This window comes from Prionailurus bengalensis, chromosome E4 (assembly GCF_016509475.1).
Source record: "Prionailurus bengalensis isolate Pbe53 chromosome E4, Fcat_Pben_1.1_paternal_pri, whole genome shotgun sequence".
In the NCBI taxonomy this organism is placed as follows: domain Eukaryota; kingdom Metazoa; phylum Chordata; class Mammalia; order Carnivora; family Felidae; genus Prionailurus; species Prionailurus bengalensis.
This window is the reverse complement of record NC_057360.1, coordinates 44,982,159-45,007,657: the sequence shown is the minus strand read 5'-3', so window position 1 is coordinate 45,007,657 and position 25,499 is coordinate 44,982,159. Positions and strand designations below refer to the sequence as shown.

At 35.0% G+C, this 25,499-nt stretch overlaps 1 protein-coding gene across 1 annotated transcript in view; it reads right to left on the bottom strand.

Moving 5' to 3' along the window:
- The window catches only part of KCNT2 (potassium sodium-activated channel subfamily T member 2), a 370,279-nt gene that overhangs the window by 46,939 nt on the left and 297,841 nt on the right, over positions 1–25,499 (bottom strand). The window contains 4 exon segments of the mRNA XM_043568827.1: positions 6,092–6,220; positions 7,115–7,198; positions 11,578–11,679; positions 22,089–22,200. Coding sequence (XP_043424762.1) covers positions 6,092–6,220; positions 7,115–7,198; positions 11,578–11,679; positions 22,089–22,200 — 427 coding nt within the window.

Sequence of the window (25,499 nt, the reverse complement as noted above, 5' to 3'; positions counted from 1 at the left end):
CAGAAATGTAGTTCCTCTTTGTCAGCAAGAGCAGCATGAGTCCTTGTGTATCCTGTGTTTTTTGAACCAGGAGATTCTGATGTTTATAAAGATTCCCTTAAATAGACACATATAGACGGTGTAGAAGTCTGGGATGGTGATATATCACCAGCTAAAAGGGGGCGGATCCAGCTGTACCCTACTTTCCATGGACTGATTTCTTGAGTCACTGTATGAACCTATGCTTTATTCTCTGTGTTTGTATGAATTCTCCTTCCAGTATACAGCTCACCAAAAAGCATACTGTATTCCAGGTCTTTTGTACATGTTACAATTTTAATGATAAATATTCTTCATCATCATTTATCTTCTCAAAGATGTCTGCTAGAGTAGTATTTCCCCTACTCCCACAGACAAAGCAAAATAACTTTTTTTCTATCATTGAATATAAGAAGATACTAAAGACAGACTAGAAAATGAGTTGGCATGAAATCCCATGTAAAGTTAAATACAATTTTAACTTGTACTTTTTTTAACTTCATGAAATAACAAGGTAGCAAGGCCTAGTTTTTACTTGTGTTTATCCCTACTACATTCTGATATGAAATGTCGGCATTTAATAAAAAATTATCCACAGGATAGGACGGAACTTAACACTTGATAGTATAATCTGAAAAATAATAAATGATTGGGTCTTATATGACTATATATGACTATAAATCTATTAGTTGTTTTTATTAGTTATAAATACATAGTTTTGTCAGAAAATGTCATGATTTGTTTTGAAAAATAGAAGCTTCCACTATCATCACTTTTATTTCGTTAGAGTTCATCTGCTTTTATGTCTTTTAGCTGGATATGTAGTTTTTATCTCTGTTTCTATATAGCACGCCTGATAATTTTTTTTTTCAGCCTCTGCTTTCATCTATTCACTTCATACTCTGAAGGGAGAGGAATTAATCTTTTCCACTTATTTGAGTACCTTTGCCATCTCCCATCATTTCAAAATTGTTCAAATATAATTTTGGTCAGATCAAAATTGAGGGCATACTATGACTAAATGCAATTTACAGATGAGCTATACAGGAAATGTGATTACTATTGATTTCCTGCATAATTTTTTTTGTCAGTAGTAATACTGTATTCCTATAGTTAATAACTATCTTATTTTTATTAACTGCTTAATTATGTGTGTACTTAATATATCCTAAGGTCTTTGGCAATTGTCTAATCTTTCTGTAAGATATTGAGATATATAAGGTATTCTGTAGATTTCATCTTCCTGAAGAAATCTCTCTGAAACCTTCTGACCCACTCCAGGTTGCTCTTATGCCTAGTGGTCTTTTCAGTGCAATCCTGGGGAGGGATTTCCTTAGCCTCATATTTGTTGCCTGGATTCTACAAACTGTCTGGTTTCTTCCATACCATGATTCCTTTCTCAGTGCATTCATTTTTTTGGTGGGAGTAGTTTCCTTAGAAAGCAGCCATGGGAAGAATGTTTTTGAAGACAATGCTAAAATATGATTTATCCTACCTTTACACAAGTCTGAAAGGTTTGGCTGAATATAGAATTCTAGTTCAGAATTGGAACTAGAACTAGTTGGAAACATTCCCTCAACATCTTGAAGGCATTGTTCCATTGTCTTTTGGCTTACGGAGTTGCTGTTGAAAAATCCCAAATATAGTTTGCATATGACCTACCCCTTGCTCTCCTCCTGAATCTTCTTTCCTTTAATATTCTGAAATTTTATGCTGCTGAGTCTTGATGTGAATTCATTTTAATTCATTATAGTGGGCACTTGGTGACCCTTCTGATTTGAAAATTAACACACTTCTATTCTGGGATTATTCTTAAATTATTACAATGATATTTCTTCAATTTTCCCGCATCTCCTCTGTATGGAAGTCTTATCATTCAGATCTTAGACCTCCTGGACTAGTCCTCTAATTTTATCTTTTCTTTACTGTTTCCATTTTTGAAATTTTGTTCTACTTTCCTGGTGACTTCTTCAACTTTATGATATGAACTTTTTTACCTCTGGTATTACATTTTCAGTTCCCAAGGTTTTCTTCTTTCCTAAATATTCTTTTAAAAATTTAGTTTCCTGTTCATCTTTCATCCTTGCAATATCTTATCTTTCTAATATTACTGATCACTTTTCAATACATAACTTTACTAATAATATATATTTGACATAGATAATTTTCAAATGTAAAATTCAGATATTTTAGTAAATTTACTAAGTTGTAAAACCATCACCATAAGTGAGTTTCAGGATATTTCCAATACCCCAATAAACCCCATCATGTTCATTACTGGTTCCCCATTTCCTCCACCTCACCCTGCTTTAGGCAATTATTAATCTGCTTCCTGTCTGCATACATTCACTTTTTATGACATTTCATAAACATGAAATCATACTATATGTGGTTTTTTGTGTCTGCCTTAACATATTTTTTAAACATTTATTTATTTTAATGTTTATTTATTTTTGAGAGAGAGAGAGAGAGAGAGACAGAGCAAGTGAGTGGGGGGGGGGGGAGCAGAGAGAGAGGGAGACACAGAATCTGAGGCAGACTCTGGGCTCTGAGTTATCAGCACAGAGCCTGACATGGGGCTCAAACCCACCAACTATGACATCATGACCTGAGCTGAAATCAAGAGTCAGATGCTTAACTGACTGAGCCACCCAGGTATCCCTATCATAATATTTTTGAATTCATCAAAGTAACAGTACATATAAGTAGTTTCTTTTTATTGATAAATAGTATTCTGTTGTATGGATATACATTTTGTTTATCTGTTTACTAGTTGATGGACATTTAGGTTGTTTCCAAATTTTGGCTATTATGAACAAAGCTTCTAAGAACATTCGTATGCAAATTGCAAATCTTTGCATGGATGTATTTTCATTTGTCTTAGGTAAATACTGAGGAATGCAAGTCTTCATTTTGTGCTTTGAAATTGTCTTCTTCTTCAATGATCTATCTTTCCTACATAATTTTTTTCTTCATGTTTGTTTATTTTGGTGCCTTTGAGTTTCATTCTATTTCTTGACATACGGAATTTTTAGTTGTCTACTCGTATTTAAGAGTAGGGGACTGATAACATTTATTGAAAGCTCCTAGTGAAACATTTTTTATTGAGTTTCATGGTGATCACTGGATTATTGAATATCCCATGTCTACATCTTTAGGCTGTTCACTTGGCTTGGTCAGATTCCCTAGGGAAGACTCTTCTAACCTACTGCTGATGGGTACACTATACACAATGTACCTTGCACTAAGCTCCCTGAATTTAGTATGTATCACTGCTCTCAACTATGCCTAGTGTCTCCCAGTCCACAGTATCTGTGTCATCTCTCCATTGAAACAATCTTCAATCTTTGCCAGTGTGGAGTGAGGGACAGTAATACGGCTATCTGAACTGTCAAGGGGAATGGGGATCTGACAGCTATCCGAAAAGAATACATTAGACTCTTCAATTCTAATTATTAAATGAAGTTTCTACCTCCTGAAATCTGGTGTCTTTCTCCAGTTAAAGTAAGGCAACCTTCGTATTTGAGGCAAAGGAAAATCATTTTAATTCTAACGTGACTTTTCTTGAACCATCTGGTATTTGAGAAAGATGGTGGAATGTATGAGTCACTCTTTCATCTCATCAGAAATGCTAAGGTCTTATTCTTTGTTTTTGTATGGTCAGGAAAAAAAGTTTCCCTCTTCACACAAAATCCAATGTCTTTACTGAGTTATTATTTAATTGATGCCCCTTTAAAAATAAAAAAAAGATTAATTTAAAAGATATGCACTTTAGTGGCACTTTGCATCTTACAAAACTATGATTGAAGATAGATACTCTTCTTCATGTTATCTAAAACCTTTTAAATAAGAAAGCTTATATTATATGTGTTCTTTTAATAACCAATCTTTCTCAAGATTAGTTTTTATCTTTTCATGAATCAGACTATAATTACTATATAATTCAACAGTTCTATTTTTGCCTTACTTGCCAGGAAAGTAAAAGTAAAATTCTGGCTCAACTGTGGCACTAAGTTCATTTTAGATGTAGAATAACATTCATTTCTCGGCCTCTATTAATATATTTTGTTGTCAAAAAATCTTGATGGCTTTATTTTTATCTTTAATTATTTAAGTTGCTTCAATTTTTATACAATAGGCAAAAATATATGTTCCAAAAGATGAGTTGAATTCAATAAAGGAAGACAAGGGGTATCATCTTTATTTAACTCAGTTTCCTTTTATTTCCCCAAGAATATATGTTTTCCATATAAGCTAGAGCTCTGGGGATTTATAAACATTTTAATAAAGTGATCTTTTTTTGTGATGGGAAGAATTGACCAAAATGTAGTGTTAAATGCTGCTTCATGGCAATACAAATACTCTATTATCCCTTCCCTACATATAATGTAAACAGAATACAACAAAGTCCCTTAAAAATATAAAATGATCTGAATATGAACTTGATCAAGGGCAGAATTTACTACATTCAAATTGACAAAGCCTATATGTAAGATAAGAGCATGATAATTCTCTGTTGAATGTAAATTTCCTTTATATTTACCAAGTTCAAAAAAGAAATGGTTAATTGCTTAGGTGTGAAAGCCCCTGTCTTCTATTAAAGGTTTTTAATCAAATAATAATTTTTTGGATCCAGAATTCTTAAAATTTAGGATTATCTGGCTAAACTATCTTACAAATAGCAGAGATGGCAATAAAGTTCCTTCTAGCACTCCTGATCTACAGTGAAAGTGCCAGAAAACACCTCAGAAAAACTGAACTATTTCCTGCTGCCCTCAATATTACTTTTTAAAATGTCAAACCACAAATTTTATCAAATAAACAAAAATCTACTCTTTTACTCATAAAGCTCTTTATATATATATATATATATATATATATATATATATATATATCGAGATATATATATATATATATATATATATATCAAGATATATATATATATATGGATTCACTTATTTTAACACAAACTGGTAAAATGGCTGCATGGATTACTAAAATGCATAGAACTGATCTGAGCCTCACAGTTGAGTTAATTTTGCATAAGACCAGAAATAAATATGGCTAACCAAAATTTCAAATACCTTTAAGGTATTTGAGAAGAAAAATATTTCAAGAATATTTCAAGAAAAAATATTTCAAAATATTTATATTAAGTAATTTTATAAATATTGGTAGAATAGTACATTTATCCAAAATTTTTATTTCATAAGAGAATATAATTTAAAAAGTGCATGTTATGGGGCGCCTGGGTGGCTCAGTCGGTTAAGCGTCTGACTTTGGCTCAGGTCATGATCTCACAGTTGGCGGGTTCGGTGAGCCGGCGTCGGGGCTCTGTGCTGACAGCTCAGAGCCTGGAGCCTGTTTCAGATTCTGTGTCTCCCTCTCTCTCTGCCCCTCCCTGTTCACGCTCTGTCTCTGTCTCAAGAATAAACATTAAAAAAAAAAAATTTACGTGCATGTTTTACCAAGGATTTAAAAATTATTTAGAACAACATTATGGGGCCAGGTTAGTGTGAATATGTTTTCAGCTGTATGAGGCCATCAGAAATTTTGTTCTATAGTAACAGATTCTATTTTGCTTTTAAAATGACTGAGCTTTCCTCTGGGAAGGTCTGGTACTACTCCTGGAGGGTTTTATCTTGGCTTCAGAGTAGTCTTTAATCTAGAGTTTGAAAAATGTGAGTTTCAATGCTTACTAACTTCAATTTACTTCCTTCCAAATGTATGTATATGAAATGAGCAGCTTGCCCTGAGAAGCTCTCTTATGTGTCAGAAGGTTACTTAAAATTAATTTGCTACCTGACAATCTAGACATGCAAAATCTTAGATCTACAAAAGGCATTCAGAACCCAAAGTTCATAAACTCTAGAATAGCCCCTTAGCCAACATTGTTTTACGAAATTCTGACATAGTTTACTTACAAATATTTAAGTTTTTGCCTCTGAGATGACACTATATGTCCAGAAAGCATTCTTTGTCACTTTTTTTTTAGAAATCCATTTCCAAAATTAGAAATGGCTATATTTAATCAGGTTAATCATTAAAATGGAATATTTTGGTATTTCCAAACCTCAGATGTAGTAAGTTTCTGGGACTCAGTCCTGTAGATCCCAATGGGAACATCTCCAGTAGAAGAACACAACTTCTGGTAAAGTCTGGCATAAGTTCTGATCCATAGGTCATCTTCAGTGATTTTCATCTATAAGATATACGAATCATTTACATATTACATTAAAAAAATAAAAATACAGTGATTGTTTTTCACTTTTTAAACGTAGAATTCATTAAAACTTTGAAGTCTCAAAGTGACATTCATAAGTGCTTATCCATGTATTGAACTTAGTCATAGCATTTCACCTCAGCTTATCCCTGGGGCTCCTCAAACTTCAGAAGACCAACCACTCAATTTGTGGCAGCAGGACATTATATTAGTTCAATAGAGTAGACAGTAGTCACATTGTATCAGTTCAATATCAGTAGACAGTAGTCACTGTTAGTTCACCGGGAGATGTTACAAAACGTGTAGACTTTGTGAATGTTGCAATGATTACAGGCTGCTACTAAAGTTTAGCAGGCAGGGTCTGCCAATGTTACAGATGCTACAAGTGCAAAACACACTCCAGCACAAAAAGAAACTGTCCATCCAACGTCCTGATAACTCTCATAATGAGAAAAAGGTGTAGCAGGATGAGTACGGGGCTCCCAGACAGAAGGCATAATTAAGTACTAGTCATTCTTCAATTATCAAAAATCTTAATAGTTGGCCAGTCACTTCACTGAATACGCCTGGATATAGCGTACTCATTTTTAAAACTAAGGGGTTAAACGTCATGTCAGAAATGTCTCAAATGCCAGCTAGAAAAAAAAGACACTGGTTCTGAATTTTGTATAGAATTGCTATTTTCATGATTATTAACTTAAAATAATGTTTCCCCAAAAATTTTTTAAAGAATTAAAAAAAAACTATGATGATATTCTTTGAGCACATATTAGAGGAAAAAAGTGACATATATGAGTTAGCCAAAATATACCACAGATGGATTTCAGAAACATCTCTTAGAACAATCTTCTATTCCAGTGAATATTAACTTACAGAGCAAAGAAACCCTGATCCTGGTGTAGTATCCAATCCCAACAGAAGTCTGGTGATAGAAATCATATAATCCTTTACAAATGACTGCAATAAAAACAAAATATGTATTTATTATGTGTATGAAATGTACAGAATAGCTCAGTGAGAACATCTTACCATTAACCAGTAAAAGGTTACTTCCCATAACACATCATTAAGCCCCCACAAAAAAGGAAATAAAAATCTATCCTGTCAGTGTCTTAAATACACAGGTACAGTTAAGATGTCCATAAGGAAATATGGGGAATGATTGTTTTATAGAGTATCCTGATATGCTTAAACTTTATGTATGTTTTAGATTTTTAATACCAAAAAACTATGAGTTAAAAAAAATAGAGAATATTAAAAAAAAAAAACCTTGAAAACTAAAATTTGCAAGGGGATATTCCAAAGGGTTTCTTTGGGACTAAGCTCCTTGCTAATAGAATAAATTTCTAATATTTCTGTAGGTCTAATTATTAATGATTAATATTTTAGCATTAAATATCATCAACAAACTATTTGATGTGGTAGCATATATTTTGATATGTTGCTAGAATACTACTCAACAGAGCATTAAGTTAACAATGCTTCCAACTTCTTCAATTTATTCTTAGCTCTGAGTGAAAAGAAAAACTTTCAACCAATACTAGTACATTTTCACCATGCCATGTAATTATTTCATAAACTACATAAAATGACTGTCTTGAATTTGATCTTCAAGTGTTAAAAAAATGAAAAGATTAAATAATTGTCTAGTTATTTTGCACAGCAAAGACTTTTTTTAAAGGTATAATACCTTTTATTTTTTTTTTTTAATTTTTTTTTCAACGTTTATTTACTTTTGGGACAGAGAGAGACAGAGCATGAATGGGGGAGGGGCAGAGAGAGAGGGAGACACAGAATCGGAAACAGGCTCCAGGCTCTGAGCCATCAACCCAGAGCCCGACGCGGGGCTCGAACTCACGGACCGCGAGATCGTGACCTGGCTGAAGTCGGACGCTTAACCGACTGCGCCACCCAGGCGCCCCTGGTATAATACCTTTTAAATACATTTACTAGACTACTTTGTCCAGTACTTTTTACCAACAGCAAGCATCAGAAAACTAAACGCTCCCACTTAAACGAGCACATAAGGAAACACATCCATTCCCTTATCTCAGGCCAAAGAAATGGCAGCTTGGTTTTAAGGTGTGTTAGTCTTCTTGTAGTTATCAAGAGCAGTGGTGACAAGCACTGTCCAACTTCACTCGTAACTCAGTGTGTGTGCTAAAGAGGACTTTTAAAACGCATTCTCAAGAACAAACTGAGGAATGATGAGGGGGTGGGCGAGAGGGGAAAGTGGGTGATGGGCATGGAGGAGGGCACTTGTTGGGATGAGCACTGGGTGTTGTATGGAAACCAATTTGACAATAAATTATATTTAAAAAATTTTTTAATGTTTTTATTTATTTTTGAGACAGAGAGAGACTGAGCATGAGCAGAGGAGGGGCAGACACAGAATCTGCAGCAGGCTCCAGGCTCCGAGCTATCAGCACAGAACCCAATGTGGGGCTCGAACTCACAGACTGTGAGATCATAACCTGAGCTGAAGTCGGATGCCCAACCGACTGAGCCACCCAGGCGTCCCAACAATAAATTATATTTTTAAAAAATAAAATAAATACATTCTCAACTACTTAAAACTATTTTCCAAAGTGAAAAATTGAAAGCACTCATGGAAAAGAAAGTAAACTGAGGATTTGGCAAATGACCATTATAAATTATTTTTTTTAAGTTATTTATTATTGAGAGACAGAGACAGAACATGAGCATGGAAGGGGCAGAGAGACAGGGAGACACAGAATCCGAAGCAGGCTCCAAGCTCTGAGCTGTCAGCACACAGCCTGACATGGGGCTCGAACTCACAAACCGTGAGATCATGACCTGAGCTGAATGAAGTCGGACACTCAACCGACTGAGCCACCCAGGCGCCCCCGTTATAAATTATTTTTGAGTCAGATGTGGTAATACAGCTAATTTGTTCACTGTGTTTGTCACTGAAGTATTCCTTATCCAGAGATCATTTGTCCTGTAACGTCATCAGGTCAAAGACAAGAGGTAGGAATGAGCCAAAAAGACAGGGACAGTCCCACCTGATATCACGAAATCCATGCATTCAATCTCATATAATTCAATCACAGAAGAATATTTTTCAGTTTCCTTTAGTATCTATTTAATTTTATTTTCGATAATACTTTTTTCCCCCACCCCTCCCTGACTCCTCCGCAGATAATACTTATTTTTTTAAGTAGTCTTCACACACAGCACAGAGCCCAACATGAGGCTGGAACTCATGATGCTGAGATCAAGACCTGAGTTGAGACCAAGAGTTGGACGCTTAACAGACTGAGCCACCCAGGAGCCCCATTAGTACTTATTTTTTAATCATTTGTTTTCCAGGTCCACAAAGAGAAAAATTAAGAAAACTATTAAAAATGTACAAGTGATCTGTGTTTCAAGTGAGAAGGAGAAAAAGGATGACTGAGAAGATATTAATAAACAAAAACAACCTTATGGTAAGTTAAAAAAAAAAAAGTACCACAAGAAACTCAAACACTATACAAATATGGACTCATTTACCAGGGATGAGGTTGTGAGTAATCAAATGAGATGTGCATGGTCTGAAGATGCGGGTTCACACTAACCATGGGATAATTTATCTTTCTGGGCCCTTGTGTCTCCTCTATTGTGATTGATAGCACTGCCTATATCAGAGTTTTCTTTGAGGAAGCAAATGATATTATGTCTAGAATAGAATTACATTAATAGTAAATCACTGTACAATTCTAGTCATTAATAATAGTTCTTAAATACATAATATAAACATTTATCCTCAAGAGGATGGGTTCAAATCATTAACCAAAAAAATTAGATGGCATTTAGTATATATCTTAAGAATACACGCATGCTTGTTATATAATTTTATAAATTTACTTATAATTTCTAATACCTTTTTTAACCCATAAATGACTACTCTTTACCTATCTGAAAAATGAAACATAACATATCTTGTCTGATGTCAGGCAAAGCTAAATAGATGGTTACTACTTTGAAAATTATTGTTCTAGTTCACGCTTTTGGCGCTAGCTTCAGAAAACACCAACTTCCTACGTTTGTATTTATAACAACAACAAAAAAATAAGGTATAAATGAAGAGAAAGAAATAACCACTGCTTTCCACTTCTATAGAACAGTTTCCTTTCTATTTACCCCATATATTAGCCTTTCTAGTGAGATTTTATTGAAACATAAGATACCAGGGCTAAGAAATCTGAAAAACATTGGTGCATAATGACATCCACCATTTGACTGCTAGTGACATAAAATCTTCAGTTTCAGGATTGCTCTTCAATCCCTTAAGAGATCAGAAGTATATGTGTGGGAATGGTGTGTGGGGGTGGAGGTCCCCCTCTTGGAGTGCCCAGATAATGTGTCTGGAAACTTCAGGGTGAACAGGAGTGTTTATTCTCCTCTGTTGCATTTGTTCCTCGACTCATCTGGCATAAGCAGATGGTTTGTGACATTGCTAGAGGCATATTCAGGGGCATAATTAGCCCGAAGGCCAGCTCTAACTATCTTCAGATTAGTTTATTCAGTCAAGCATTGCAGAAGAGGGTACATAAAATACATAATCAAAAAGAAAATAGCACAACAAAATGTTTGAATATGTAATTTGAGATTAAAGCTATCAAGTAATTTAAAGCTCCATGAACACCTTTTTTCTCTTAATAGAAACATTTATAAATTGTCTGATTACTTGAGTCAGAGAATATGAAATATTACTGCTGTTCAGTTTCTGGTAGCCTTAAAAAAAGATTAAAATATATTGGTGCAAAAAACATCTCTAAATATCTTAGCCATGATCAAATGACAACGTTAACTTTGGCGTTCAGGAACAAACTAAATGTGTTTTAGATGTTGCAAAATCTTTTTAATATATTTTCTAAGGTATGCAATAATTAATGGATATTTAAGACATCCTTGGTTTATCAGTTTATTGACACCAATTTGGTGTCTTATTTCCAAAAAATATGCATTATGAAGAAGGGTGTCTTTTTTTTACTATAATCATTTTTTTCTTAGCTTCTTTTTTTTAGTGTGGTAATATGCTGAGAGTAATAGGCAAAATGTATTAAAATGTCACAGTAAACACTGTAGGACACTGATGCTAAAGAATGACTAAAAATTATTTCATAGATTATTCTGAAAAATAGTGTTTTTCTTACAAAATATTTCACAGGCACATTTGTCATGAACCACACAAAATAAAACACTGAATTACTTCCAAAGCCAATCTTAAGGTAACAGCTGCATGAGAAACACTAGAGGGATTATTCATTTAATAAAATCTAAGTGAGATTAGGATAAATACGGTAGAGAGAAAAGAAGGAAACACCACATACCTGATACAGAAGTGTGTCCAACATACTGATGCTGAACACCCTCCCAGCAGCAAAAGGAAGTCGAAACATAAAGGCCAAATTAGAACCTTTCTCTCGTTCTTTCTGTTCAGAAATTTGAAATGGAAAAATTTGTGAGGATTCTATATTTTACGTTTTTCTGCTTATGTTTTCCTGATACATGTGAAGAAGATATTTTCATTAAATGGTTGGTGGCTACACATGTACATGACTTCACACATTGTGGTAAGTGTATATAACTGCATTTTTAATATGTCCCTTTATTTTTCATGACCAAGTTTTCTTCACCAGTTAAAGTAACCAATAATTAAGGAAGGTTAATCCTCTCATATGTTAAACATGTGTTTACTCTTTCAAATTTTTATTTAAATTGCAGTTAGTTAACATACAGTGTAATATTGGTTTCAGGTGCAAAATTTAGTGATTCAACACTTACTTAGACACTGGGTGCTCATCACAAGTGCCCTCCTTAGTCTCCATCACCTGTTTCACCCATCCCCCACCCACCTGTCTTCTGGTAACCACCAGTTTGTTCTCTAGGTTAAAAATATTTACTCTTCATATATATTTCTGCAAAAGACTTGAGGTAATATAATAAAAAGAACAAACACAATAAAGTACTTAATAAAATGTAAAAAAAAAAAAACCCTAAAACCACATAAAGTATCATAACACCTGGCAGCTTTGCTTTTGGATACTCTCCTATGTGAGGACACAAAAATAGGCAGGTAGGAGCCACCACATCCAGGGGTTTCCAACTTTCTGTCATGTGAGTTTTCATTTCTCTAAATACCTTTAAGTTGTGCCCAGCCACTCCAAACTGCAGCTAAGTTCTTTAAATGCCAAAAAGGAGAAGAAGAAGAAGAAGAAGAAGAAGAAGAAGAAGAAGAAGGGAAAGAAAGAAAGAAAGAAAGAAAGAAAGAAAGAAAGAAAGAAAGAGAAAGAAAGAAAGAAAGAAAGAAAGAAAGAAAGAAAGAAAAGAAACTGTGTGTGTGTGTGTATTATGTGTGTGTGTGTATCACAGTGTATGGGAGTTTCTTTTGAAAATTTTTGTTGCAAATTAACTTCCCTTAATAAATGAAGACATGAGAGCAAATGCTTGTGTAAGATTGTAAGGGGCTTCTTAAGAATGGAAGTTAATCTTTTACTTAGCCAACAGTAATCTCAAAAATGCTGGTTTCATTTGTTGCCACCTTTCCTTGGAAAAGATAGATACAGCTAAGCAAATAAAAAACTCATATCTTAGCTATGATCTTTGGTGTTTAAGGCAAAGGAAGTAAGCTCCCGTTTCCAAAGTAGCAAATCTGGAGGAAGGGAAGGAGAGCCTCCCATACCCCGATTTGAAGACTGTGTGCAAAAGACTACTGCTCAAAGAATGAAAGAGGACTACTGCCCTTGCTTATTGTGAAGGCATGAGGGTGATTTGACTCCTGGGCTTCCCCTGGACAAACAAATGAGGTCTGTCCAAGAGGACAGATGAGACTCTTGGACAGATGAGACCCTTCCAAGTAGTGACATGAGTTATTACACCACATCCATCCCATCCATCTGGTTGAGAAGACTGTCTAGACTATAAGAATATCCTCACTTGAGATTGTAGGGAGAGGGCAAAAGGAAAAATAAGCAAGTGATGCCCCAATTTTTGTCTGTGTCCATTACATCCTAGTATATTCTCTAATTTAGGAGGCAAGGTATCGAGAATGCTTAGTTTGAACAGTACGTGTAGGTGGTTTGGAGATGACTTCTCAGTTCTTCCCAGCATGGATATTGATGAGTCAGATTGGCTGTCTGGTGAGATACGAAAATTCCTTCCCCAGATTAAGATTCTACCTCACAGTGGATGATATTCTCATCTTAGAGAATTCACTGTTCTTAATGTCAGCTCTGAAAATCCTCCTCATTCTCTAAATGGTTATTATGCTTTACACACTCAGAAAATACTTTCTTATCGAGGGATGCTGCCCTTCGGTGTATGTGAACAATTCTGCATTTGTGATTTACTCTCTTTTTTAGTATTAACTTCCCTTATAGTGGAGAAAAAACACTGAAGATCCTATAATAAAATTTTTGAGTCCTACTAATTTTTAAGTTACATAAAAAAGTAAGAGCTCAAGTAACTCATTCCATCTTGATGAGAATACACTCCACAATTTCTTTCCTCTAGACAAAGAAGAAGTTGGATTAATTTCTTAAACCTCCCTTTTATAAATGCCATTTTATACATGGGGGAAAAATTATACATGACTAACACTTAGTCTTCCATCCACTCCAGTGTGATTCTTTTTTTTTTAATTTTTTTAATGTTTATTTATTTTTTTGAGAAAGAGAGAGACAGAGTGTGAGCGGGGGAGGGGCAGAGAGAGAGAGAGGGAGACACAGAACCCAAAGCAGGCTCCAGTCTCTGAGCTGTCAGCACAGAGCCCGATGCGGGGCTGGAACTCACAAGCTGTAGATCATGACCTGAGCCGCAGTCAGACACTTAACTGACTGAGCCACCCAGGAGCCCCTCCAGCATGATTCTTGGGACAGTATCATTTATCTACCCCTCTGTCTCTCAAAAACAACACATACACTAGCAGTTATACATTGGCAGTGCACAGTCCAATTGAAACTGCAGGAGTGTCATTTGGCCTGCGTCATTTTACTGAGGCTAAGTTCCAACACTTAACCTAAGAGTCTCAATTTCTGATTCCTTTTACATTTGGAAAATCTGATATCATAGGTCATGTCAACAACTGGCCATAATTGAAAGCATCTGCTTCCTTTTAGATTCATTCTTTCTTACATATGATTCACTTGATTCATCTGTATCACCTGGTTGTACGGTCAGGCTCTTGGTTTCCACTTTGGAAGATAAGATACGTAGTTGGAAATGAGTCAAGAGATCTGTTAGCTCATATCTTGTTTAAACAGTAACTTATATCAGAAATAATATAGTAAACTAAAAACACATTTACAATGTGTGTTAAATTAAGGGGGGAAAAAAGGGAAAAAAAAGCTTTGACTATTCCCATGGCTTCGGAAAAAACAAAGCAGTGCAATCAAGAAACACTTATCCATTAACTGTTATGTATCAGGCACTGAACTGGGTTGATAGGATGCAAAGATGATTAACAGAAGATTCCAATTTTGCAGGTATTCATAGTTTTGCTTAACAGACAGACTTAAAATCAAGTATTTACAAAGCCATGTGATGTGAGCCTGTAGAAGTCTAAGTATTAAAGAAGCCTCATGAGGATGCAGATGGTGTCGTAGATGAAGTGACATCAGAGTAGAGCCTTAAAAGGCAAGTTTGCCAAACAAACAGGAAGCAATTATGCATTCCATGTGCATGATCTTATTCTGCTTTTTTACAGAATAAGAGATCTAAAATACTTACAGTTTCATTAGCTTTGGTTTTGAGAAAAGCAACAGCTATTCCTTCTTGTGCTTTTATAAACTATAAAATAAACTACCTGTATGTACTTTTCAAAAATAAAGGTAAGTTCAGTACCATTTAATGTTGTTCAAAAGTTATAGTTCATAAAACACAAGTATCCTTTTAAAAATTAGTAAAATAAGGTAAATCAACAATAATTCCCATGACAAGGGAAGGTCTGAAAAACAAAACAGCATGTGACATGCAGATATCTCACTGAAAAGAGATCAAGAATTAGAACCAAATAAAATGTCTGCAGAAGCGGCTGATAGTTCTTGCTGGGGGAAATTTTGGAACAGGAAAGGTTAGAAAATACCACTGACACAATAATTACAGAAGAAATTCCACTCTGACTAGGTTATCAGCATAGACATGATGTTTTGAAGGATACCTGAAGAAAGACTTTGCCCAGGGGTACCTGGGTGGCTCAGTCAGTTAAACATCTGACACTTGATTTTGGCCCAGGTCATCATCTCACATTTTATGAGATCGAGGCCTGCATTGAGCCTGGCACTGACAACACAGAGCCTGCTTGGGATTCTCTCTCTCCTCTCTCTCTGCTTCTCACCCCATTTGTGCTCTCTCTCAAAAATAAATAAACATTAAAAAGGTATTAATAATTATCCACATAAATAACATTTTATCACTCCTCCAGAGTGGATCAGCTAATGCTTTTCTACATTCAAAAGAAATAGAAACTAATACCAATATTTTCTTCAAATTCTTTGTGGACCAGTAAGGGAAAAGGTAAATATTTGCTTAAAAACAGGATAAAAATCTTTCCTAATGAATCAAATCTCATGTAGGCAGCTAACACCAAACTTGCATTCAGCCATTCTAGTACTTTGATTATGAACAAAAAGTAGTCCAATTATTTGCACACACAAAAAAGTAAGGCCATGTGTTTTGTCTGTTCCTATATATCTATCTGTTCCTCCCGTCACATTACAAATTCCAAGTATTTATTCTATTGGAAACCTCTAGCATTTAGTAAGGTATTTGTCTCATAATTGGTGCTTAGTAAATATTCATTGGCTTCCGTTTAAATTGAGAACATGAAAAATTTGCCTTCTTGCTTTTTCACAGTTGATATGTTGAACAAATAATTCTGATAGTCTTCACTTATTTCTCCCAGAAGCTATCTCCAATTTTTATCATTTTGCTCTATCACTGACTACAAAATGATATGATTTGCAGACATGACTCTTTGCAGTCTGACACCAGTTCTGTGACACCAACTGGATGTCCTACAATTCAATTCAATTATGACACTACCCAGAGTTGACTCAGACCCCAGAGGTTAAGGGGCCTCAGTCCCACAAGACTACCCTCAGCCACAAGTCCTATGTGTCTCCAAGGCAACTGTACTTCTGTCCAGACTGCTATAAATTTGTGGCTTTCCACAGTCCCCTCTGTTTTGATAATTTGCTAGAATGCTTACAGAACTCATGAAAATGCTATATTTAATAATTATCATTTGGTTATAAAGAATGAAAATGAATGGTGGATAAAAAAAGGACACAGGGCAAATCTGGAAGGATCGTGAGCATAGCAGCTTCTGTCCCGATGAAGTCAGGACATGCTGCTTTCTTGGTACATCAATATGTTGACCTACCAGGAAGCTCTCGAATCCTCGTTTTTCAAGTTTTTATCAGTTTCATTATGTAGACACGATTAATTAAGTCATCAGTCATGTGATTAAACTCAATGCCCAGCCCCTCTTCTGTCCCTGGAGGTTTGGAAGGTGATGAAGATATTGAAAGTTTCAATATTCTAATCATGAGGTTGCTTTTTCTGGTTCTCATGCTGAAGCTATCTCCTCTATGAGTTGCCTCCTTAGCATAAAATCAGGTATGGTTGAAAGATATGAACAACAAAAGACACTCCTAAATTCCAAGATTTTTTGAAGCTCTGCATTAGGAACCAGGGACAAAGACCAAATATATATATATATATATATATATATATATATATATATATATAGTTATTATTATACCACACTATTAAACTCATATTTTCATTACTTTGCCTCTTACATTAGTGTGCAATTACCATATGATTGCTCAAGTGTAATTATGATCATTATTGAGGAATGGTGATAGTTCCAAAGCCATTTTAAAGGAAGCAGTTTTAAAGCAAATTGCGTCATCTGCATGAATAAAAGGCTTTTTTATGAAATGCATCAAAACAAGAGAGATGAAATAAGTCTTCAGAGGGAAATGAGATAGAAATTTCTCTTTTCCATATTGCTGTCCTCCTCTTCTTTGTTTCCTTATTATCTGTCACATTTTTCATCTCTGCTTAGTTCCAATACTGTGTTTCTGATGCCTTTTACACTTACTTTGTTAGGGGAAGTCTCAATGACCCAACATGACCAATGTCCAAATGTGGGAAGTAATATTGGGAAAACACTGGCAGTAATGGGAATATCCAGGAGAAAAAGAATATTGTAAAGCAAAACAACTCAGGAACAAAAGTGGATAATAACAAAAGAAAGATCAGATGATGGAAAAATGCCAACTAAAGCACTAATGTTCAGAAAATGTCTTGATTATATACATTTGAAAAAAAAAATCAGTGATATATTGCATGTGACAGAGAATGTTGACTGTCCACCAAAATCTTTTGCCCAATTCTTCTTAGGCACATGACTGAACTACATTTCCCAGTCTCCCTTGAAGTTGGTATGGACACACGATTGAGTTCTAGCCAATGGCATATGGGTGGAAGTTTATTTGCCATTCCCAGTCCTGGCTCGTAAAAACTTCTATCTGTTTAATATTGGTGTATATATACTGTTATTTGCTTGCTGTCTTTCGTTGGGCATTACAAGCACAGTAGTAGTTCAGGCAAGAATTAGTTTCAAGTAGAGACTAAAAATAAACAGGTATCTGAGAGATTAGGAGCCTCCAATATTTAAAAATTGTGTACTTCTAAATGCCAACAACACAGGAGAGAAAACTGAAACAAGGCATTGAACAACAAAGTCGAACCCAACACTATTGTCTCAATAACCTCAAGGTAGCTTCCAAGGAGATAGAGAGATGCATGGATTGAGGAGACGAAGAAATAAAAACTCAAAAATTATATTTTAAGAAGGAATTTTGAGGACAGTCTGACCATAAAAATTTATGGAAGTAAGTATACCAGAAGTTTATCAAGTTTTTGAGAGAAATTAGCAGACTAGTCTGAAAAATCTTTAGACTTTAAATGTCTTGGGAAAAAGTGCTTTCATAAGCTTAAAGATCTTTAGATTTTTTTCAAATTTGCATAAGCAATAAGCAAGATACAAAATTCACACAGGCTGCAAGAAGTATGTACTCCCAAAGTGACGTGGATAAAAATAGTTTAGGAAGAAGCTTGAGGTGAGACAGGGGTCACATAAGACAACAGAAAAAGGAATACCTCCAGACAGCAAATCTAAGAAAAGTAATCAAGGAATAATCAAGGACTTTTCTTTTTATAAGAACAGACGGAGGTCCTCAACAATATCTATTGTTCACATCACTGTCACAGACCAGTAATTCTTCCATGTTCTCAGTTCTCTCCTCTTCCTAATGGAAGTTATTATTGTGGATATTCTTCCGTGAGTGGCCTCTTCCAGAGAATCCTTACAGATTATTACTTGCATTACCAATGGCAACCAAGGTTCTATTAGAATGCAGGGTCTACCAGGAAACCACCCAAATGTAATCATCACACAAGTAAAGCAGCCAGGGTCAAAGCAATCTAATCTTCCACAAGCATCCTGACCAATTCCAGCATTTCTTGAGTTTAAATGGAAACCACTTAGTGTCAAAAAAGTGTGGCAAGCAGCCCAGCTGTTGTTTGTTTCTAATTCAAAAACTGATTATTTTTCTAAAGGTGAAGGTTTCATCTGTGTAAGTGCATCTAATTAGAGATAGAATAAAATGATATTCATAATTACATTCAAAAGAATAAAAATCTACCTATTCCTCAGCCAATATAACTCTAGAACGTGTTACTCAAATACTAGAAATAAAGGTCAGTTTCCTAATCCTAAAAATATCTCCTTGCATCCAGAAAACAAAGAAAGATAATTACTTTAAGAGATAAGTTAGCTGTATTTATATCAGATAAAAAGCACTGATTGGAAATGAACAGTTACCATATCATTGATGGCACATGTGTTAGTTTCCTAGCGCTGCCCTAACAAAGTACTCCAGACTGGGTGGCTTACACAACAGAAATTTATTGCCTCAGAGCTCTGGAGGTTGGAAGTCTGAAATTAACATGTCACCACCATCGGTTGCTTCTGAGGATTTTAAGTGAAGGATCTATTCCAGGCTGTTCTTGACTTGTGAATGGCTGTCTTCTCCCTGTTTCTCTTCCCATTGTCTTCCCTTTATGTGTGTCTGTTTCTGTGTCCAAATTTACTATTTTTATAAGAATGCCAATTGTATTAGATTAGGACCCCCCCTCAATGGTCTTCTTTAATCCAATTACCCCTATAAAAACCTTATCTTCAAATAAGATCACATTCAGAGGTACTAGAGGTTAGGACTCCAACACATGTTTTTCGAGGGGGAGGAACACAATTTAAGTCAAAACAGTCCAAAAGTCTAAAAAGTTTCTATGTACCAAATCCTTATTTAGATGAACAAAGTGGTAATGACTGAATTGAAAAGAATTTCCTATGACTTTATAACCTCCAAACCAATTGGTTTTAATTCCAATTCCCCTGGCCCCTCTACTTCTAAACAATTAGGGAATGTACCGAATTCCTTTATTTATTTTGGGAAATATCTAGAGCATGTCAGAGTAAATACAAATCTAAAAAAATAAGTGAATTCCCCTGATGCCAAAAGACAAAGAAACTCATTCCTTCCTGATCTTTTTTGCTAAAGCATTTCCCCTAGAAAACTTGGCGATTGTAAGTTCTTTCTCTACTTGAGAGGGATGCAAACCTTTTGAAAACCTGAATAATCTCTAGTCAGTTTTTGTAAATCAGTGAAGTCTTTCTTGGGAGCTTTAGAACTATCTTTCTGAAATGTGAGCATAAAGCATCCTGTCTTTCGGTCTCTGTGAGAGGTTAGCCTAGGTGCCGGGCTTGAAGTTGTAACTTTTACTTGTTGCAGAAATACAAGAAGTTTTATTTTTCCTTTCTATCAAGACATTAGCATGTATGCAAATGACTGTATTTGCCTGGCTGTATAAAAGGATGAGATGCCTTTCTGTTTTTTGCAATCTCTTTAGTGGATTGCTTGAGATATATTGCAGTTGATTTAATGCTTATTCAAGTAAAACTTTCCTACATTTGTGAAGAGGATTTCTAGGCTGGCAGAAGAGTTTAAATTAATTCCCCAACAACAACAAAAAAATACCATTTTGTTCTTCTTTTTCCCTAATGCAACAGACACACAAAAATATAGACACATACAGTCAACATTACTGAAAACATCTTCCACAGTTATGACCTTGAAACATCTATTCGGCGTAAAATTGAATACACAGAATGGAATGTTTATTAGTGACATCCACAACAATTTATAATTATGTTTTTAGTACCATTTATTTGGGTACTGACTATACGACAAAACAGCTAAATGTTTTGGATAGATCATGCGGTGTAATCTTGCAGCGATCCTATTATTTGTCTATTACTATTATTTCCAGAGAAGAATCCCAAAGCTATCAATGTGTAAATAATTTATTTAGCCAGGTTCCATTCCTAGAAAGAAGTAGAGAAATGGACCAATCTAACTCCGGAGCTTATATTCTTCATCACTAGGTGATCCTCACTCACTTTGTCATGAAGAAGACCATCAGACACCAAGCCAGCACTGATTCCAGCTGGATTCCTGGTAACTGGGTTTGTCTGTGGATGCTGAGCCAATTCACTATGCCTGCCACCACCCTTTCTATGTTGTTAAAGCAGTGTGGCATAATGGAAGTTTTCTGTCCTCAATGCTAATATCTTTAAGATTCTCTGCACTGATTTGACAGCTATGTAATCTTGGAAAACTTATTTTACCTGGCTTAAACTCAGTTCCCTCTTCTGAAGGCAGTGCCTGACAAAACTTAACTATGACAACAAAGGAACAGTGGGAAGGCTCTACTGACACAATGTATGTGACCAGCTCTGAAACTGGGTATCAACAAACCAGAGTACAGAAATACCCTTACTCACCAATATATCTCCTAGCAATTAGGACTATGTAATCAAAACAAAATGAAGTGAAAAAATGAACTAACCAAACAACAACAACAAATATAAGGCATCGTTTTCTGTATCTCTTATATTGTTATAAACAATGAAGATAGAACAGACTTAACACATTTTCACATGTATAAGATTGAATCTTACTGTTTTCTCTATATGAAATTCTCCCGGTATACTAATATCAAGTCAATGCTGCATGCAAAATCCATTTACCCTGATGCTCTGTCTAGACATTAAGCATGGAAACCACACCTCTCTGTCCACATAAGTACTTTGTCCGTTCACATTACCCTGATCCCTTGTGAATCCTAATCAAACTCCCACTTCAAAAGACCCTCACTAAATAATATTTCCAAAACCCAATAAACTTTGACCCAGTTCTAAAGCACTGCCAAAGTTCTGAGATGACCATCTTCCTTATCTAAGTAAGCAATAAACTCAGCTTTGTCTCAGATTGTGTTGGTGACATCTGGGAAGCTAACTTTCAAGAAAGCCTTTTCTAAGGCCTTAAGGATTATTTTAAACTGCAAAGCCTTCTATACAACATGGATTTCTTGACATAGCGCTCATGATATTATCAATATAACTGACATTATAAGCGGGCATATGCATTCTTGTTGCATTTAACTCTTTCTTAAATCATGCTTTCAATCTATAATAAATGATGAGAGAACAAGATATCTGCAGTATGTTCACTTGTGAGACAAATGGTTCAAATCCATCAACTCCCATTAAAAAATTATAAACGAAGATTTTTATCCCCAAAACAAGAATTCACAGTAGCATTTTTATTTCTACTATCCCATGGCATTTCTTTCTATATACAGGAATTTCAGAGTTACTCTTTCAAGAGAAATCGTTAAATGCAACCTCCTTAATAGGAAGTCTTACCTTTTCCAGTTTTGAAAGAGCAAGAGAGTAACAGTCTTTGGCTCTGAATTGCATGAATCTCATGTTGGCTGGGTGAGTAAGCTCTGTGATGATACTGAGACTGGAAAACAACCTACATTTAAAAACACACACACAAAAAAAAGCATTTGCATCACACTAACAATCCAATATGGTATATTTCGTAACAACATATTTATGAGTGAGTGATTCCTAGCCTTAGGCATAAAACTACATGCAATTACAACAGCAGGCATTGTCACATAAACTGTCTGTACAATGCAAGAAAAATGACATGCTATTTCCCAAAGAATATTTTAAACAACATTTTAGTACTATAAGAAAAATAAATTCAGTAATTTGGCTTTTTATTAGATATTTTTCTCTCTACAATTATGAAACAGCATAGAAGCTCATGAAGCTAATTTAAGAAGTCACAAGTGACTTTGTGGATAATATCAAAAGAGAAATTTATAAGATGAATATGACAATTGACAAAAATTCCACATGATGAGCTTATTGTCCATAATATGAGCTCTTTGATCTTCTAAGGTTCCCTATTCTCATAGTATGCGATTTTGAAGGTCACATCTTGCTATAATGATCTCCTGAGAAAAGAAAATATTTTAACTCAAATAACATTTCATTGTAATGAATTGAGGCCAAGGCTCAACTGATAGTGTTATTCTAGAAAGATCCTGAGAGTTGTCACGCGTCCCATAGCTTTGCATTAGCTTCTTTCTTATTCACCACCTTCTCCCAAAACACACACACACACACACACACACACACACACACAAGATAATAGTTGTCAGATCATAACTTCATTTTGTTATTTCTATTAACTGAGGCATATTTTTAAGACCTAATTTAATAAATAATAATGAAGTGTTTGTTATTGGAAAGCTCTGGTCTCCAAGACCTAAAAAGAGGTATAAAGAGATATGCTGGCCTTTAAATTAGACTCTACTACCCAGTAGAGGAAACTATAAAAATGTGTAAGTTATAAGGCTGTATATATTTTTATAAGAGTGATAAATATGGCTGACTGAATCTCACAGACTATGCAGCATTAAGACACCGGTAAATGGATAGCTTGTGAGAAGCATCCAGGACAGTGTTGAGATATAAGGCCAGAGAAGTAATTTGTGAGAAAAACATAGCTGCAAAACAATGAAAATTTATTTCATCTTCTGGAAAGTTTAAATTTTCTCTGCGAAATATAGCTTTTATCTTTCATACATATTATTTTTCAAACTTTGGATACTTTTGTGGGATTACTTGGGATGATTTCTAACACATATCAAGTAGAAATGTGTAGCTATAGCTATATACTTGAGAGCTGAGTAACAGTGAATGATAATATGATTGGTTGATCTGGTCATTGTATTTAAGTGACTTGTAGAGTTGAAATTAGATAGAACCAAAAAGTTTATATGATGTGCTGTTTCTGTTCTATATAAATGAACTAATACCATTATGTTATTTGAAACTGAGAAAGTGAATGCATTGTCTACGTCTGCCACCTAGTGAAAATCTAGAACTAAATAATACTTTAATGAAATGTTTTAGTGCATTGCCTTTTATATCTATAAACTATTACTTACATTCAATTATAATACATTCATAAATTTGGTTTTTTAGTAACTTTAATTATGTATCTTAAAATATGAATCCGTAAATCTATTTCTGGGCTTTAATATGACCTAAACACATTTTGAGTATAAAACACTTTAGAAATAAAATGACATAATAAATGTATTTTTCCCTAGGTACTAGATCATAATAAAACAATACTGTAATTGAAAAATAATATGGTCTGGGGTGCCTGGGTGGCTCAGTTGGTTAAGCTCAGGTCATGATCTCACGTTCATGAGTTCAAGCTCTGCATTGGACTCTGTGCTGACAGCTCAGAGCCTGGAGCCTGCTTCAGATTTCGCGTCTCCCTCTCTCTCTCTCTCTGCCCCTAACCCACTCGCATTCTGTCTCTGTCTCTCTCTGTCTCTCACTGTCTCTCTCTCTCTCAAAAACAAAAATAAACATTAAAAACAAGAAAAATAATATTTTTTTCTATTTAAAACTTTTCTACAATTAATTTATGTCCTGACTGAGTGATGTAAGCATCATTGTGGAGAGGTGCAAAATCTCTATGGACTAATTCTCTGCTTGGTATAATTTATTAAAAAAATACTTTTGACAGACATGCCCAGTTATGCTAACTAACAGAAGATGAAAAACACACCATATACTCTACTTGACAGACCACTGGGAGAAGTCTGAGACTACCTGCAATTATATATTCAAAAAAAAAAAAACATAAGGGCATACAAATCTGGAAAATGTTCACAATATTTTAATTAAAAAAACGGAGCTAGTGTGCTACACTATAAATTTTGATCTGTTTTGGTGGCTAGGAATGATGTTTCAGAATAACAAACATATATATTAATATATAGGTATAGAGACTCACTTAGATATGTAAAAAACCAGTTTCAGATTACAGTTGGCTCTCAACACTAAAATAAATATGAATATATTTTAATCTTTTAAAAATACTTTTTAAACACTTTAAGTCTGAGATATCAGATATCTCCTGTATGTAATTTTTTTTTATCTATGTAAACCAATCAAAATAATAAAAATATTTCTGCACTACATAAATAAATCATTCTTGTATTTATACATACTCATTATCAATATTTTCAATTATGTCTTTTCCCACGTACAGAGGTATGACATTTCCTCAATAACTATGATTATTGTGCCAATAATAATATCTTACTTGTGCCAACATAAAGACAATATTCTTTTTTGATTTTATTATTTTTTTTAATTTTTTTCAACGTTTTTTATTTTATTTTTGGGACAGAGAGAGACAGAGCATGAACGGGGGAGGGGCAGAGAGAGAGGGAGACACAGAATCGGAAACAGGCTCCAGGCTCTGAGCCATCAGCCCAGAGCCTGACGCGGGGCTCGAACTCACGGACCGCGAGATCGTGACCTGGCTGAAATCGGACGCTTAACCGACTGCGCCACCCAGGCGCCCCTTTGATTTTATTTTTTAACTTGCCATTTATGCTCTTTGCATCCTGGGGATGCAAGTCTTCTAACTGCACAGCTCTCCCCTCCTCTTACTTTCCCCTCAAACCACTCTTCATGTCGTAGCTAAAATAGTATTTTTAAACTCTATCCTTCAGTGATTTCCTTCCTGTTGTTCTTACAATGAAGATCAACTTGCTACTGTGCTCTACAAAGCCATGAATATTCTGATGGAGATTAATACTTCAGCCTCGCGTTGTCAGTCTTCCACCTGCTCTGCTCCAGGTCATCAACTTTGCCCGCCTCAATACCTCAGAGCCTTTGGATATGCTGCCCCCTTGTGGAATGTTCTACTCCTCTCCTCGCCTGCTTAGT